This window comes from Canis aureus, chromosome 35 (assembly GCF_053574225.1).
Source record: "Canis aureus isolate CA01 chromosome 35, VMU_Caureus_v.1.0, whole genome shotgun sequence".
Taxonomy (NCBI): domain Eukaryota; kingdom Metazoa; phylum Chordata; class Mammalia; order Carnivora; family Canidae; genus Canis; species Canis aureus.
Genome location: NC_135645.1, coordinates 20,057,223 through 20,073,281, shown reverse-complemented (window position 1 = coordinate 20,073,281; position 16,059 = coordinate 20,057,223). Strand labels below are relative to the sequence as shown.

General features: G+C 36.2%; 1 protein-coding gene across 15 annotated transcripts in view; it reads right to left on the bottom strand.

Moving 5' to 3' along the window:
* CBLB (Cbl proto-oncogene B) overlaps positions 1-16,059 on the bottom strand; it is a 410,036-nt gene that overhangs the window by 26,236 nt on the left and 367,741 nt on the right. For 11 of the 15 annotated variants that reach the window (XM_077884048.1, XM_077884049.1, XM_077884047.1 and 8 more), the window contains 4 exons: positions 12,744-12,890; positions 9,259-9,356; positions 9,012-9,143; positions 6,283-6,423 (listed from right to left, as the gene is read on the bottom strand). In XM_077884048.1, the coding sequence (XP_077740174.1) occupies positions 6,283-6,423; positions 9,012-9,143; positions 9,259-9,356; positions 12,744-12,890 (518 nt within the window). Of the gene's footprint in view, positions 1-4,476; positions 4,614-6,282; positions 6,424-9,011; positions 9,144-9,258; positions 9,357-12,743; positions 12,891-16,059 lie in introns of all 15 variants that reach the window. The other 4 variants (XM_077884052.1, XM_077884056.1, XM_077884060.1 and 1 more) reach the window with 2 other exon arrangements.

The following is a 16,059-nucleotide window of genomic DNA, read 5'->3' as shown; positions in this document are numbered from 1 at the left end:
GAAAATTAGCACGTATTTACACTGATTTTTAACTAGGTAATGTAAGGCAAGAGTTGAAATCTTGATTGTTATTTTCCCCTTTTTGAGTATAATGATTATTCCGAGCTTTGCTGGAGACTCTTTTGACCTAAGTAAGGCTATTTAACTTGCTTTCTATAAAATTCAAGATTAAAACTAATGTTAGATTTTGCACTTTTGATATTTAAAAAGTCAATGGTTCAGCCTCATTAATTTTGCTGAAACATTTTAGGAAGCATTGAGAAGATAAATTCATGCAACAAATGTTTATCCTTTGATTTGGAAGAGTAACTATTTGGAACTAGGTATGCTGATTTCTGCATCAGTTTAGAAATTTCCTGAAGATTTAGGTTTAAATATTCAATAAAATTTACTTTCCATTATTGTGCATTTTAAACATTGCTGATATAACATTAGATCAGAGGAAGGCATGCCTTTTACAATACATACACTTATTAAAAAATCTCTTTAGGGGTAATTTAAAGGTTTGTCAAACATACTTATGTCCTTACTAACTGTGCACTTTAGACTAAACATTAGCTTCTGGATATACTATAGGGTCATAAAGAGACTACAAAATATATAGTTGTGTAGGGTATTGTTCCTTTAAACTATTTCACTTAAAAAGTCACTAGGTATACTAAAAATATTACCATAAATAGCAAAAAATACTTAGGTCAGTTATAAATCACTACCATCCGTTTCTTCCTTTTTTTTTTTTTTAAGATTTTATTTATTTATTAATAAGAGAGAGAGAGAGGCAGAGACACAGGCAAAGGGAGAAGCAGGCTCCATGCAGGGAGCCCGACGTGGGACTTGATCCCAGGTCCCCAGGATCACGCCCTGGGCTGAAGGCGGCGCTAAACCGCTGAGCCACCTGGGCTGCCCCATGTCTTTCTTTATGCTAAATTTGCTACTAGTCCAGTGATAGGGTACACTGGGCTTCTATAGCAAGGTTGAAAGTATTCAGGTTTCAATAGGAAAAGATCAACCCAGTTACTACAGACAGCACAATAATCAACTGTCTCCCGATAATTTTGAAAAGCAATCGAGTTTTTAGAAATAAATTCTTCAAAAACTAATTAAAGTAAAATTTTATATCCACAGTTAGAATTAAAACATACAAACTGAAAATACAATAGCCAATGTACCATTTATCTAGTAATAAATGTTTGAGAAATGAGTGAATAAACACGATGGCATTAATCTATTCTAAAAAGCAAAGTACTATTGTCTGTGATTTACAGTATGGTAATGCTAAATTAAAATTTTAATACTTAGTTCAGAGATTATAGAAATCTAAGGGAAGACTGGGAGGAAAAGTTTGCTCACTATAAAAGAAATGAGGAAATATGCATTGATTGAAATTATGCTGCGTAAGAAGGAAACCTATTAAATGGTTATCTCTAGGGGGTGGCACTGGGGAATGTTTTTAATTCCTTTTTTTTCATTATCTGAAACACTTCCCAAATATTTACTCAAGTGTAGAAAAAAAGGCAAATAAAATTGGACAGTTAAAATAGTGCTGTATTTTCCTGTGGGGCTGTCCAAAAACCATCTGGTTGCTTTATCAGTTATCCTCCAAATTTTAAAAGAGTATCAATGCAGGATCTCATTGTTAGAAAGGTCTGAAGAGCTATTTAGGTGAAATGAAATTCCTCCCTCTCCGCGGCCCTCACTCTTTAACTCACATTCATAAACTCCCTAACTAGGTAGTGATCTGGCCACTACTTAAAGCCTTCAGTGCTAGAGAACTCACCACCCCCCTGAAAAAATAATTCTTTTATAAAATGCTTAAGAATTCTTACTTTAGAAAATTGTGATGAAATTTTCAATCTTAATCATATTCACTGGTCTGTTCTTCTGAGGAAACGTGGAGGAAATCTAGTCCTTCTTTCACAAATACTGTAACTAGAGACAACTCTAATATGTGTATTCAAAGTCGTCTCTCTTGTTAAACATTGCAGTTCCTGTCATGCGCTGTGGTTTCTGCGGTCAGGTGTAAACTCCCTTTACCGCCCTGGCTGCCTTTCGCCAGGACTACCCCAGCTCAGTATTTCTAACCCTTGAGTATGCCTCACAATCCCCCAGAAGGCCGGTAGAAACAGACTGCTGGGCCCTACTCCCAGAATTTCTGATTTGGTAAGTCCTCCTGGAGCCTATGAATTTTAATTTTAAGTAGGACCCCCGGGTGACACTGATGGTGCTGGCTGGAGGACTACGGTTTGAGAACCAACCACTGCTCCAGCTCTAGCCCCTCTTCTTCAACATCTCCCCCCAGTGGTCTCCGGGCCAGCTGAGCACTGGACCTCACCTCACTCCTTCTCTGGTCTGAACTCTGGGAGTGCCACCCTCAGATGGCAGGAGCTCCCTTGGTAGTCACATCATGACTGTGTTTCATAAAGGTCAGAGTTAACGGAACTGCCTAAATCCTCTTCCATAACTCTTGCTAAATGACCCAAGTATTCTATTTTACTTATGAAATTGCATTTCTGGATCCAACTGGAAAACTTTCATTTAACTGTAATCAAGTCAAATTATTTGGCTTTTAGAGTTGAATGGTGACTTTAGGATTGGATAAGGACTTCAAAAGAGATTCCAGGTTAGAAAAACAGTGAAAGAAAGGTTCACCAAGGGCTGCCAGGCATGTTGTGTATTTTGTGCACTGCACAAAGACATGTAGTTATGGGAATGAGCAGACTGAAATGCAGCCTTGGCTTTGTTCCTGGAGCACTGGCCCTGGCACAAGGTAGAAGGAGGGGCTGCCTCTTTCAACCCACCAGCACAAAAGAAGTGCCTTTTTGTAATCTGAACAAAAGCACATATCTGCTAGCAAAGTAGAAAGCTTTTTTTGAAGATTCTTCAGGTTTTGTTAAGAGAGGACTAGCCCATCCAGAATAGATGCTCATGCACAGCAGTGGGCATTACTATTTGCCAAAAGAAATCTTGCATGAAGGCTGAACACCAAAAACAGATAAAAGAAGCATCAGAGCCGTGCCCCTGCTTTGCCTCTCCCCACATTCTGCAGGAGTCCTAAGGTTCCTTTGCAGAAGCACAGGACCTTACAGTTTGAAAATTGTTGCTACACAGAAGTCAGTGGGCTTATAAGGCTGCAAAGGTGAACTTGACTCAAGTATGCAGGGCACTGAATGCTGGGAATAAAGAGGGGCGTTTGACATTTGATCAGGTATTTAGCACAACACCAGAAAGAAATCCAACTTTTTTTTTTTTTTTTTAAGACATCTATCCTTTGTCTTTAATTAGGGATAATGATTTCATTAAGGAAACCAAATCTCAATCATGCCCAGCAAAGATTTATCATTTTACTAGACTAAAATTTTACAGCATGAACAACAGTGAAAGCAACAGCAGTACAACATTCATACACTCTGCTTTAATACAGCAATCACCTCTATTTCCCTTTTATGATTCTATAACTAGGAGTCAAACTTTCATTTATCATTTAAAGGGTATTCTTTAATGAAGTTTATGGACATAAGAGTGAAGAAAGGTCACAAATCTTTTATTTTAGATATATAATGTATTAATTTGCAAAATGATACTCAAATGCTTGTTTATGAGTCGAAAGAAACCATGCTCTATTTATTATTATGTAAGAAAAATTAAAATATTTCTTTTGGGGGATCCCTGGGTGGCGCAGCGGTTTGGCGCCTGCCTTTGGCCCAGGGCGCGATCCTAGAGACCTGGGATGGAATCCCACGTTGGGCTCTCGGTGCATGGAGCCTGCCTGTGTCTCTGCCTCTCTCTCTGTATGACTATCATAAATAAAAAAAAAAATTAAAAAAAATTAAAAAAAATATTTCTTTTGAAAAGGAGGCAAGCTGATATATGTGGTCTCAGGAAATCAAGAGGATACAAACTTCCAGGTATAAAATAAATCCTGGAGATTAAAAGTACAGCATGGGTGGGGCACCTGTGGCTCAGTGGGTTAAGCATCTGCTTTAAGCTTGGGTGATGATCTTGGGGTCCTAGGATCAAGCCCTGCATCAGGCTCCTTGCTCAGTGGGAAACCTGCTTCTCCCTCTCCCTGCTGTTCCCCCTGCTTGTGCTCTGTCAAATAGATAAATAAAATCTAAAAAAAAAAAAATGTACAGCATAGGGAATAGTCAATAATAGCATAAGAACACTCTATGATGACAGAAATAACTACACTTACTGTGAGAACACTAAGTAGTGCATAGAATTACTGAATTAATATGTTCTACACATGAAACTAATATAACATTGTATGTTAATTATGCTTTAATAAAAATATATAGAGTTGATTAAAAATTGCTATCTCAATGGATCCCATAAAGGATCTAGCAACAGACTAGAATCCTGTCATGTTAATGATATGAAAGGCTGGAAGAGGAAAGAAAATAAGTTATCATTTTTTTCCTCAGGAGTATTTATTATCAAGTGACATCAACATTATTGGGAGTAGAATCAGAATACCTCCATGTACAAGGGAAGTCCAGAGACAGTCAACAGGTCCAAATGACACTGCCCTGGCCCCATGCTAGCCTCACAGTAGGTTACGGACGGTCGTTGCTGAGCTGCCTGGCAGTCAAGCAAAATGAAAACAAGTAAACCTATATATGAAATAAAAACAGTTTATATGACTTTTGTTTTACCTAATAAAAGGGGCATTTTCATTTTGTAATTTTTTTTAGTAATATCCACAGCATTTTTATGAAGTTTTTTTTTTTACATAAAGCACAATGAAAAATAAAATTATGGTAACTAAAACATTTTATAATTAGCTCTTTTGATTAAAAACAAGTGAAAGTGTGTATTTGTGTAAAAATGTTCTCTTCCAACTCCTGAAAAGCTTGACTTAATTTTAAAAGGCACTACAGTGACTTTTATTTCATGGGGCTTAAACCACATATACAAACAGTGATAGGTACCTTGTAGGAATCTGACCAGAGATTATCCAGAAGTTAGCCTTGGGAAAGGTTAACTGTGTTTTAGAGTGACTCTTGTATGTTAAAGTTCATGTATAAAACAAAGATTTGAATAAGTGAAAAAGATAGCAAATGTTATCAGTATTTATGATATAGGAATTAATAGGAGCCTAATAGCTATCCATGCTTTCTGCCTGGATTAGAAGGGGTACGACCCTTGCGTTTTGATTCATAGTTTCCAGTGAATTCATGGACTCCAGGAGGGGAGGGGGCATCTCACAGAGCAGGTGACACAAAGGACAATTCAAGCAATACTTACTGATGAAAAACTAACTCAAAATTATTTTTTAAAAAATGAGCCTCTTTTAGAAGCCAAAGCTACCTACTTCAAGTTGCAGGAGTATAATTTGTGTGTCTCATCCATGAATCGCCTCAAACTTTCTAGTTACCAAAATGAGTGGAAAAGAAAAATCTAGGAAAATGAGTAGTAAAGGTGAATGGTAATGACTAAGATTCCCAAGTTTTCACTGAGCTAGAGTCGGCCCCAAATCAAATTGAGCCCTCATTAAAAACTTCTAGATTTATCTAATATAAAATGGAATTGTTAAAAAAATTTTCTATGTTTATCCAAACGAAATTGAGACAAAAATTTGAATATGGATCATAGTCTCATCAACATGACATACTGGATGATATCAGCAGATTTAATGTAACTGATTATTTCTTCCTGAGAGTGCTAATGGAGTGGATGGTTTGTTATAAGTCTCTTTATTTTTATTTCTATTCCTCACTCGAAAGGTTAAAAAAAAAAAAAGCTATGTGTTGATTTTTCCTTGAAAAACAATAGTTTGATACACTGATATTAAAAATTAACAATGGTAACAATAAAATCAGATATTTCAGAAAAATCTATTAATGTTGTAATGATGCAATTTACCAAAACATTGTCTTTTGAATGCAATTATGACCCTCGGCCATAGCTAGTAAAATTAAAACTTACTAGGAAGAAATATTGAGCTCAGAATCTGGAGAGTCTCAATTCTGTCCTCATCACTAGTGCCCCATCGTGGAGCCCTTTTGGTTCTCAGGGATGCCTTCTGTGGCATAACGGATGTTACCTGGATTGGACGAGCTCGGCAGCACCTATGATTCCTGTTGCTTCTGACATTTTTATAATCCTTTGCATTAAATTAACCAATTGACAAGCAAACCTGCCCAACTGCTGGTTTCCTCTACCCTGATTTTTCTGCTAAGGAGCTAGGAACCATACACTACTAATGCTTATTTGACAGTACAATCTTAGAAAATGTTTTTTGTTTTAAGTGAAAAGTTTCTTTTGGCTTTTCTCTCTTACCTGAAGGAAGAAGGAAAAGGTCCTGTCCTGAGGATGGTCGGCTATTGGAGCCGGGAGGTTTAGAGTGTTCGATGAGGCTGTGCCTTGCGGGAGGTGGGGGAGGCGGGAGGGATGGGGGGAGGGCATCAAAAGCATCTTCACCTGCATTTAAAGAAAGGTCAGTGTCAACAGCAGAACTTCATTAATGAAAACACAGCATCAGGCCAAAGTAATGATTGATTTTCTCTTGCTGCTCATAAAGAACTTCACCTGCAGGGTTTATCTCACAATTTACCAACTTTGAGAATGAAAGCTACTTATCTTGGGGGAGTGTCGGAAGAGAAACACAGGCACACAAACATACATGTTCACGTGCAATGTTTTTCTATCTTCCAGGCCTTTCTGGTAAAAGGCAGCTCTGCAGGTTATGAAAGAGCTTATTATCTACTTGTAACCTTTGTAATATTAAGGACATGATGTTTGAACTAAAAATTATTCTAACTCATACCATCAAAACAGAATTTTTTTAATGTAACAATAAGAGTTCACAGCCTCTTATTAGAAAATCACACTATGTACAAAAAATTTAATGTCACAGAATAGATTATCTTTTAAAGTTTATTCTTCTGGATTTTAATTCACTTAAAACTAATGTTGCATATATTTCATTGTCAAAATACAGAAAACGTACCTCTAGAAGAGAAATATATTTTTCTACTTATCAGATATCTCTAAAGAGGAACAGTTAAATATAGAACGATCTTCTCTGGTCCCCAAACTACTTATATTTGCATATTTCCCAGCTTTAGTAACTACAGAATATTGCAGCATGCTTTTATGTCTACTTATTTTTCCCTTGCCACATCTTACTATTCTACTCATATTTTCCCATACTTCAATTCTTTAAAACAATAAAATTACAATATTGCAATATATGTATTTTGGTAAGTAATCTCAAATACCTAGTGAATGAAACAGGATATAAGCAAACACCTACAGATTCCAGTAATAAAAATTCATGTATTTAAATTTATTGACTTAAGCCAAAGGTATATTTTAAGGAAAAATGGCTTTACCATTAACCCAACTTGCCTTATGAAACATATTCAAAGTATTTTCTCTAATGATCGAAGTCTTTTTCTAACTTAAAATATTTGAAGGTGTGGGCAACAGGGGTCAGGGGAGGAGAAAGAGCTTTGCTATTATTCCAACCTTCAGCTATCTGCTACTTTCATGATCTTACTCATCCAAGTCCTTTTTTCAGCCCCTAAATGTCAGGTATACCATGCTAGGCACACAGGTAATGTGAAGATCAAAATCACAAGGTCCTAACGCAAGGAGCTTAGATTCCACCAGAAAATCTAAGGGAAACTCACAAAGAGGTATGATTCACAGGTGAAAGTGCCCCTGGTCTCACGGAGAGAGCTCCGCATTGTAAGAAGGACGGGCAATGCAGAAAGCGATATTCAGCAAGGTAGGCCTGGGATATACATTTATTTATTAAGTGCAAGGATGGTGTCTTCTCGACAGAGGGAATGGTAAAAAATAAACAGTATAAATCAAGCATAGATGTGCATGAAGAGCGAGAGGAAGATTGAGTTACAGACACAGGCTGCAACACTGACCTGCGTCGTCTCACACGGCCGGCACCAGCCATAGATAGCTGTTTACTTAAAAACTGAAATTCAGTTCCACCCACAGTTGCACAGGTGAATATACAGATTCGTTATATCACCACATAAAAGTTCTACTGTACAGTGGTGATCTAGGTCATGAAGATGGGGTAACAGGTCAAAAACCAGCACACAGAAAGAAATGGGAGGGAGAAAAAAAACTAAGTAAAAGTGTTGGCAGAGGCTTGTAATTGATGTTGGTGAGAATGAAGCAGTGAACTACAGGAAGAGCAGAAGCAATTCTATAACTAGAAACATCACTGGTTGACGGTGTCTGGGAAAGAATCAAAAGGGTCATTTCATATTTCTGGATGCCTAACAATTAATTCAGGGAAGTTTATAGATAGACCTTGATCATACATGATTTTATGTTATGGTGACTTGTTATCGTGAAGCCTGAAGACGTGTGGAGATTCCAATTGTCTTCCTCTAAAAATAGGGTGAGAAGCTTCCTAGAATTAATTAACACAGGTACCAGCAGCAACCAGCTTTAATATACATACACACGTGTACCTTTTTGCACACGTACATACTAGTGTATTTTATATTAAAATTTGAACCAAAGAGACAGAGATTCTTTGGATATGCAATTGCAATGATTATAAGACAGAGTCTATTTCTCGGCTCTCTACAATAAGATATGTAATTTTCCATAATGTAATTAGCTAAGTAAGTGGAACTGGGTCATGTTATGCTGAAAGAAAAAGTAAGTACACATTCATTAAGAATTGTACTTAAAGAAAATCTCAGATGAACACTTCAAATCTACTAGAACACAAGGGCTCAGGGGAAGGAAGGATGCTCCCACAGGTTTTTTTGGACTGCATTCAGTACATGAAGAGACAGCTTACAATGCAGATTGATGGCCAGCCCTGTACCCATTGCTTCAATCATATAAACGGAATAGTGTTTACAGGAACTTGAGAGCCACCGCTACCTAGAGAATCCATTCTAATTCAGACAGATTCGTAATCTTGTAATCTGTGTTACATTGAACTCTGAAATCTGATCATTCAGATATTAACTGAAAGAAGAGGCAGGGTGGCTTGTTTGAAAATTTTTTTTAAAGGTTTCAACCTAATGGAGGGATGAGAAGATCATAATCAGAGGGCGTCCTGTTGAGTGAAGAACCATGCTTTGGATTGTCCCGAGTTGGAGGCCTGGCAGGTGGTAATGGCACTGGATCAGAGGCTGAATCAAAAACATCTCCTAGAGGATAACACAAAATCTTAATGTATTTTCAGTATAACAATGGCATGGAATTTTGCCTTTAAATTCTGACCATTAAGATGTAGAACACAAAGAGAATATGTTTTATACATACCCTTTAAATAAATGCCTAATTCAGGGATGTTTGATTTCTTCACCTCTGAAGATGTACCATGTGTTCCATTCAATACACAATGACCATTATCACAAGACCTAAAGCAGAGATCACAGGACAAAAATCATAAGAGAAATTACTTTCCATTTAAAAGTAATTTGGAGGGGTGATAGGAACTAGCAATCCTGATCATATGCTAAAGCTTGAAAGTAAATGTAATTTCCTTTTCTGGAAAAAGTATAAGAAATATTTCCTAGACATTCTTACTCAGAACTATTTTTACAAAGAAGAAGTAAATAGCTCATGAAAGACAATCTTTTCTTAAAGTGAAATCAACAATTACAAGGGCCACAAAAATTGCTGATAAGCTAAACACAACTGTGAAAATTAACATATATTTGGACAAGTTCAATAGTACCTTGTCAAGTTTTGAAGAAAAACATGCAGTAAGGCAAAAACAAATATGTAATAGTCCCAACAGCTTTATTATTTGTTGATAGTATTTAACATGTTTTTATTTCTATACTTTAAGCTTTCCTTATAATAAACTGAACCCATCAAAGAAGAATTATTAAATGTTCTGTAGTTTCATTAAAATTCTGATAGACATATTCAAAGACCTGAGGTCTGTTTTAGGATTTCACTACTGTTAGGATGAAAACTCTCGCACTTCCGACAACTGTAGAAAAATGGCTTTGGCAAAGGCCTTGGGTACACAACATATATTTGAATCTGGGGGTCTGTGAAAGATAATACTTACTAAAAAAGTATTTTTGTTATTTGTATTGGACATTGGAATCATACTCTGAACATAATGGACAAAATTGGGGCATGGGAAGATAGTGGGAAGACAAAGTACAGGGCATATTTTGTATTTTTTTAAGTTTTAATTTATTCATGAGAAACAGAGAGAGAGGCAGAGACACAGGCAGAGGGAGAAGCAGGCTCCATGCAGGGAGCCTGATGTGGGACTCGATCCTGGAACTCCTGGATCACGCCCTGGGCTGAAGGCAGGCACTTAACTGCTGAGCCACCCAGGCGTCCCATATTTTGTCTTTAGAATATAGCTGTGTAACAACGAACTCTGCTCACCAAGTTATTCTGTTCACAAAAAACTATAGAAAGCAGAGTTTATATTTTCCTTTTTCTGATTTACTCTGAATTCTTGGGGCAAAGTAAAAGTACATACATAATGGAGGAGATAGTGGATATTTAAATAGTTACTGCAAGAGTGGCTTCATCTGAAATTCATTTCCATTCTCTCTGGTGGCCACATCTATTTCAGGGGCCAGAGATGGTTCATTTGAAAATAGTTATCATGTATTGAATTTTCATAATAATGATGGATTTTTACTGAAACTGAATTGAATTATTCATCTACTGTTTAACTTTTTCCACATATTGACAATTTATTTCTTCTGATATTCCAAAGTGGGAAAATGCATTGGGAAAGAAGTGTTTAAGCTTAAAGAGTGCTCTCTGGAGGACATAAGAAGGTACTTGATCCATCGGCTTTCAAGAACAAATTAGATAAAAAATTCTCTCCAATTAAGTTTAGGGATTATCAACATTTATTACTTCTCTATAACAATAGAAAGATGGTAATGGTGGTCATAATTCAAATTTATTTTCAGGATTTGGGAGGCCTGCCACCAAAAATCTCATCCAATATGATCTGACAATTAAAATTTAAAGCATTGAAATTATACCTCTCACTTCTTCAGCTTCTCGAAAAAAAATGAAATCCCAAGGAAACCAAAAAAGCTCATCTTACTTCAGTCTTTAAAAATTACTATACATTTGTAAGAGCCAAAAGACCTAAGAATTGTGACAATTTGTGTTTGATGTGAAGGAATAACTTCCCTCTAATAAAAGTAGTAGACATTTGGTTCTTCTGATATAACAAATTGCCTCTCAGTTATTTATCTTCTCAGTGACACCATTTTATCAATAAATGTCTTAAACACCAGTGATTAGCAAGAAATACTTTGGTTTTTGTTTTGAAATATGGAACCCTAGACTGCAGAATGTTAGTAATCCTGGATAAGAACTCTGCAGAGTGTTGATAATTCGAACGAGGGTCACTCTTGTAGATACCTCTCTGGCTAAAATGAAGATTTGCTCCTCTTTTCCAAGCATTGGATTTCACCTCAGTGTGATACTCAAAGAAAGGCACTAAAACATTTTTTAGATTTTTCATCTGGAAAGAAAGAAACACTCCACTCATAAAATGCTTTCCACTGATGGACTTGACCTTGAAAACGAAATGGCCCATGAAGTAAAGATGACATAGATGGCTGAGGTGTTCGGCAGTTCTATCCTCAATCGAGAGATGCTGGGAGGCAGGAAGGCTGGGCCCGAGCCCTCAGTATGCCCAGCAGAGCTCCAGGGATTCCGTCACATTAAGGAAATGAGTTCACAAAGTAAGGTTTAAAACTGAGATTTGACTTATTGAGTACCTCATGTAAGTCAGATGAGAAAAAAGAAAAATATTTGAGACCACAGATTATTAACTCAATTATTTAAGTGTAGAATCATCCTTCTAATTTAAAAACATCAATATTTCAATACACACTACTCATGTTTATTTTTTACTTTTATTTTTTTTAAGATTTTATTTATTCACGAGACACACACAGGCAGAGGGAGAAGCAGGCTCCATCCAGGGAGCCCGACAAGGGGCTCGATCCCGGGTCTCCAGGACCTGGGCCGAAGGTGGCGCTAAACCGCTGAGCCACCCGGGCTGCCCCACACTACTCATTTTTAATAACTCTTATATACCTCAGTAGAGTGCCATTTCGAAGACCAAGAATGTCTTTATTATAAGAACGACTGACAAGAAGAAAAAAAGAAAAACACTGTTCCTCACATTCTTATTTGATCTAAGGAAAGGTAAAATAGTTCCTGATTTAAAAAAAAAAAGATAGTTAAGGGAAATACTTTGTTTTTTTTGTTGTTGTGTTTTTGTTTGTTGACTTCTTCAGGATATGATGAATAGAAGTAGGTAGCATATCAAGAAGGGAAATGAATATATACTAGTCTTTATATCATGAAAAAAAAATTCCACGGAAGGTCGGATAATACTTTGTTTCTGAGCACTGATTTTTCTTCTGAGATAGGTGCTTAGAACTGATAAAATGCATTGAAACTAGTGTACTGAAAATTCATGAATCACCGCAATACATAATGTACAGCAAAGTTTTATCAGACTATAATTTGTTCTAAGTGGGGAAAGGGCCAACAAAATGGTCCATTAGATTTACTCGTCAATTTATTTAATTAAATGACTTCCTGATTAATGAGAAATCTGCATCTTTTAGTTTTCCCTGAAAATAATGCAGAAAATGGTATATAGGAAGAGAAGGCTTTGAACAGGAAGGATTTTTAATTAAATACATGTGATTCAGATGCTTAAAAACAAAAACCACACATGATAATGTTTATGCTGTGAGATGTGAGGTGATAAATGCTGCCCGTATGCTTACCTAAGAGGAGGTTTTACGTTATGGCAATGAGATGGTTGTGAATTCAGGGAAACAGGATGGGATGAAGGAATCTTGTATTCATCATCATCTTCCTCGACTGGGTCTCTGGTTTTCTCTGAAAGGGGATTTGCTAACGGGCCAGTACACCTACCAGAGAGGGAAGAAAATCCAGTCTAGTTTAAGCATAACAATTCAGAACATGGAGTCGGGTGTGATAGACTTAAATCAAAGGAACTACTTTGTCACTTGTGTTCATTTTTCCATTACAGGGTAACATCAGAAGGGCTATTCTTATACTAAATACAAATGAAAAGGATTTTCAATCTTTTGTTAAGACTCTAGTGATGAAATAAAAGAATTTTCATACTTATAACTTTAAATGGCACAGTATGAAAAACTAGTATCCTGTCAGATTAAAAAGGTCTTAAAGTTTAAAAAGATGTATAAAATTATCCAAACCAAAGTCATTAAAATATTACCATTTTGTTCCAATTTAACTTAAGTGGGTAAATTAAGATAATAAATATATACGCATTGTAGTTTTATGTATTAGTGAAGTCTTTATAGAAAGGTCAAACTTTCTGTCTCTTGTGAATATTACCTATAGCTGAAAAAAAATTCAATTAAATGAATTCTTTCTCCTGTGAAGTTCAAGTACAATTCAAATTGTTAATTTTTTGCCCCAACTACTACTAAGAACTAAAAATGACTGGAACAATTAGAAGTAGATAATAAGAGAACTTATTAAGTCTTTGAGGTACAGTACATTATTTTTATGGCTTCAATTCCCTGGCTAAATAAAAAAGAACAAAAATGAGTACAACAATTACCTAATATCAAAAGAAATTTTCAGGCATTTTACCCATCTATGAGAATAAATAAACAAAACAAAGCCAAACAAGGAAACAAAACCTACTGTTTTTCCACAGTTGTTGCTAATGGAGTTAAATCCGACCCTTGCTTATGCAAGAAACACACAAACCTACCCTAACTTTAGGAGATCCAACCAGTTTGCAAGACATTGTTGCTAATATATAAATCGGAAGCTTTTGTTAATCATTGTGAACCTCTGTTTCATTAAAAATATTAAAAAAAAAAAATCTTTGTGACTGCAATATTGAAGCACCTTCTGTAGAGGGAGCAAGAGTCCTTTGGTATATGTGCCATAAAGCCTGAAATAACTTCATCTAGATTTCTTCTCACTAGCTAGAATGAGAAAAATTTTAAGGGCTTTTCTCTGCGCCCATAACAAGAAGACATTGTGAAAAACGTTCAAGTTTTCAAGTTTCAACTATGTATCTGAATCCTTAGAAAGTTCAAAGACTAAAGAAATGTCTCTCTTAAGACTTTTCAAAAGCATATTTTTTTACCTGTCTTTGAAGACTTTTTTCAATGCGGATTTTTGAATCCTTGTTTGTTTGAGCTATCTCTGAATTCAGATGACAGTTTAGAGTGAGATGAAAGCACAGTGACAGAAAGTCCACTGTCATGCCCAGAGCCCAAGCTCATAACCTTATTAATAACCTAAGGGGGACACCTCCTGTGGTGTAACCTTAGAAGAAGTAGAAGAGCTGGTGAGAACATGAATTGCAAAATGGTGATCCGATTGATGGGTATTAGAGTAGGGACTTCAAACATGACCTTTCTAAGCCTTATAAACACAGACATCTATTTACCTAAGTCAAGGACCAGAATGGGTTCTATTAGCAAATGAAACAATATACATCCTTTCTATGCCCTAATATACCTTCATTCATAATGAATCCTGTTTTCCTACGCAATTCAAGCATATCTCTTGTATAAAAGAAAAAGGAAAAGACTTACTGACCAATTGTTCAACAACATCCACCTATCTGCCTGTTGTGGATTACTTCCAAAGATTTAAGAGTTTCCAAAGAAGGACTGCATATTGAGACAAGAATGGGCAGTCTTTGAAACCACAACCGTTATGGCTGATTCTATATTTTCTCTTCAACGATAAAGAATTTCATCGGGGTAATTCACACACCCCTCCCCCCCTGTGCCTTCCTGCAAATCAACAGATGGGGTATTTCTGAAGAAAATGAGAAGTAAAGCCCATCTAAGATTTTATGGAATAATAAGGGCTTAAAGCTAAAATTTACTAATCATAGATTATTAGCTTAAATGGATTTTAGTGGATTATATCTAGAAGTGAAAAATGTCTTCAAGTGGCATTTGTATCTAAATCCAAAAAAGTGCTTAGATATCCCATTTATCAGCGTTTTAATAAGTTCTAAAGAGTCAGATTTTTCTTTGTATTTTTAATGCAAACTTCTTCTATCAATATAATATTCTACTTAGATAAGCCAGTTTATAATATTCCAGTGCATTAAAAAACTTTTTTTTTAAGATTTATTTTAGAGAGAGAATGCATGGAGAGGGGGAGGGGTAGAGGGAGAGGAAGAGAGAAACTTTAGCAGACACTATGCTCAGCACGGAGTATAATGCTGGGCTCAATCTCACAATCCTGACTGAGATCATGACCTGAGCCAAAACCAAGAGCTGGATGCTCAACCGGGCGTTTAACTGACTGCGTCACCCCGGTGCCCCTCACTCCAGTGCATTTTATTCAGCATTATATAACTTTTTATATCAAATTAATCTTGTCCAGTTCTGAAGAGGAAAAATAAAAGCAGTTTCTATCATAAAAAATGGGAATGTACAGTATGGACTTGGGGTGATTATGTGTCAATACAGGTTCAGCTGTTTTAACAAATGTACCATGAAGGTAGAAGATGCCGGTATTGGAAAAGGCAAGGCATGTATGGGGGCGGGAAGTATGTGGGAAACCACTGTACCTTCTCAATTGTGCTGTGAATCTAAAAAAACATAAAGCCTCTCATCACTCTACACTTCTCTAAAAAATAGTTTTAATAAAAAGACAAGGTACACAGAAGATAAAGAAGTTGTATAGAAAGTATACAATTAATATAAGAGACATCTCAGTGCACATAAATAATTATGCGATTTGTAATTGTATGTGGGATTTTCTTCCCCTTCACAAACTAATTCAAAAAGGAGGTTCGATTTTACTTGCAACTAAGTGGTAAAATAACAAGTTTAACAATTTTCGGTAGCTATCATGTATGATTACCTTTGGCAGTGGAGAAAATACCTAACCTATGGACACTAGAAAATTTTTGGTCCTTGATTTGGCTTCTGAGAAATGTTTAGGATATCAGAGGAACAAAATAGAGCAGATTGCATTTGGCTGCTTCCAAGGTAAAGCTGCCAAGTAAACCGTCTTACCACTTACACCCATTACTTCATCCCCTTTACATTAGCCTCATACGTT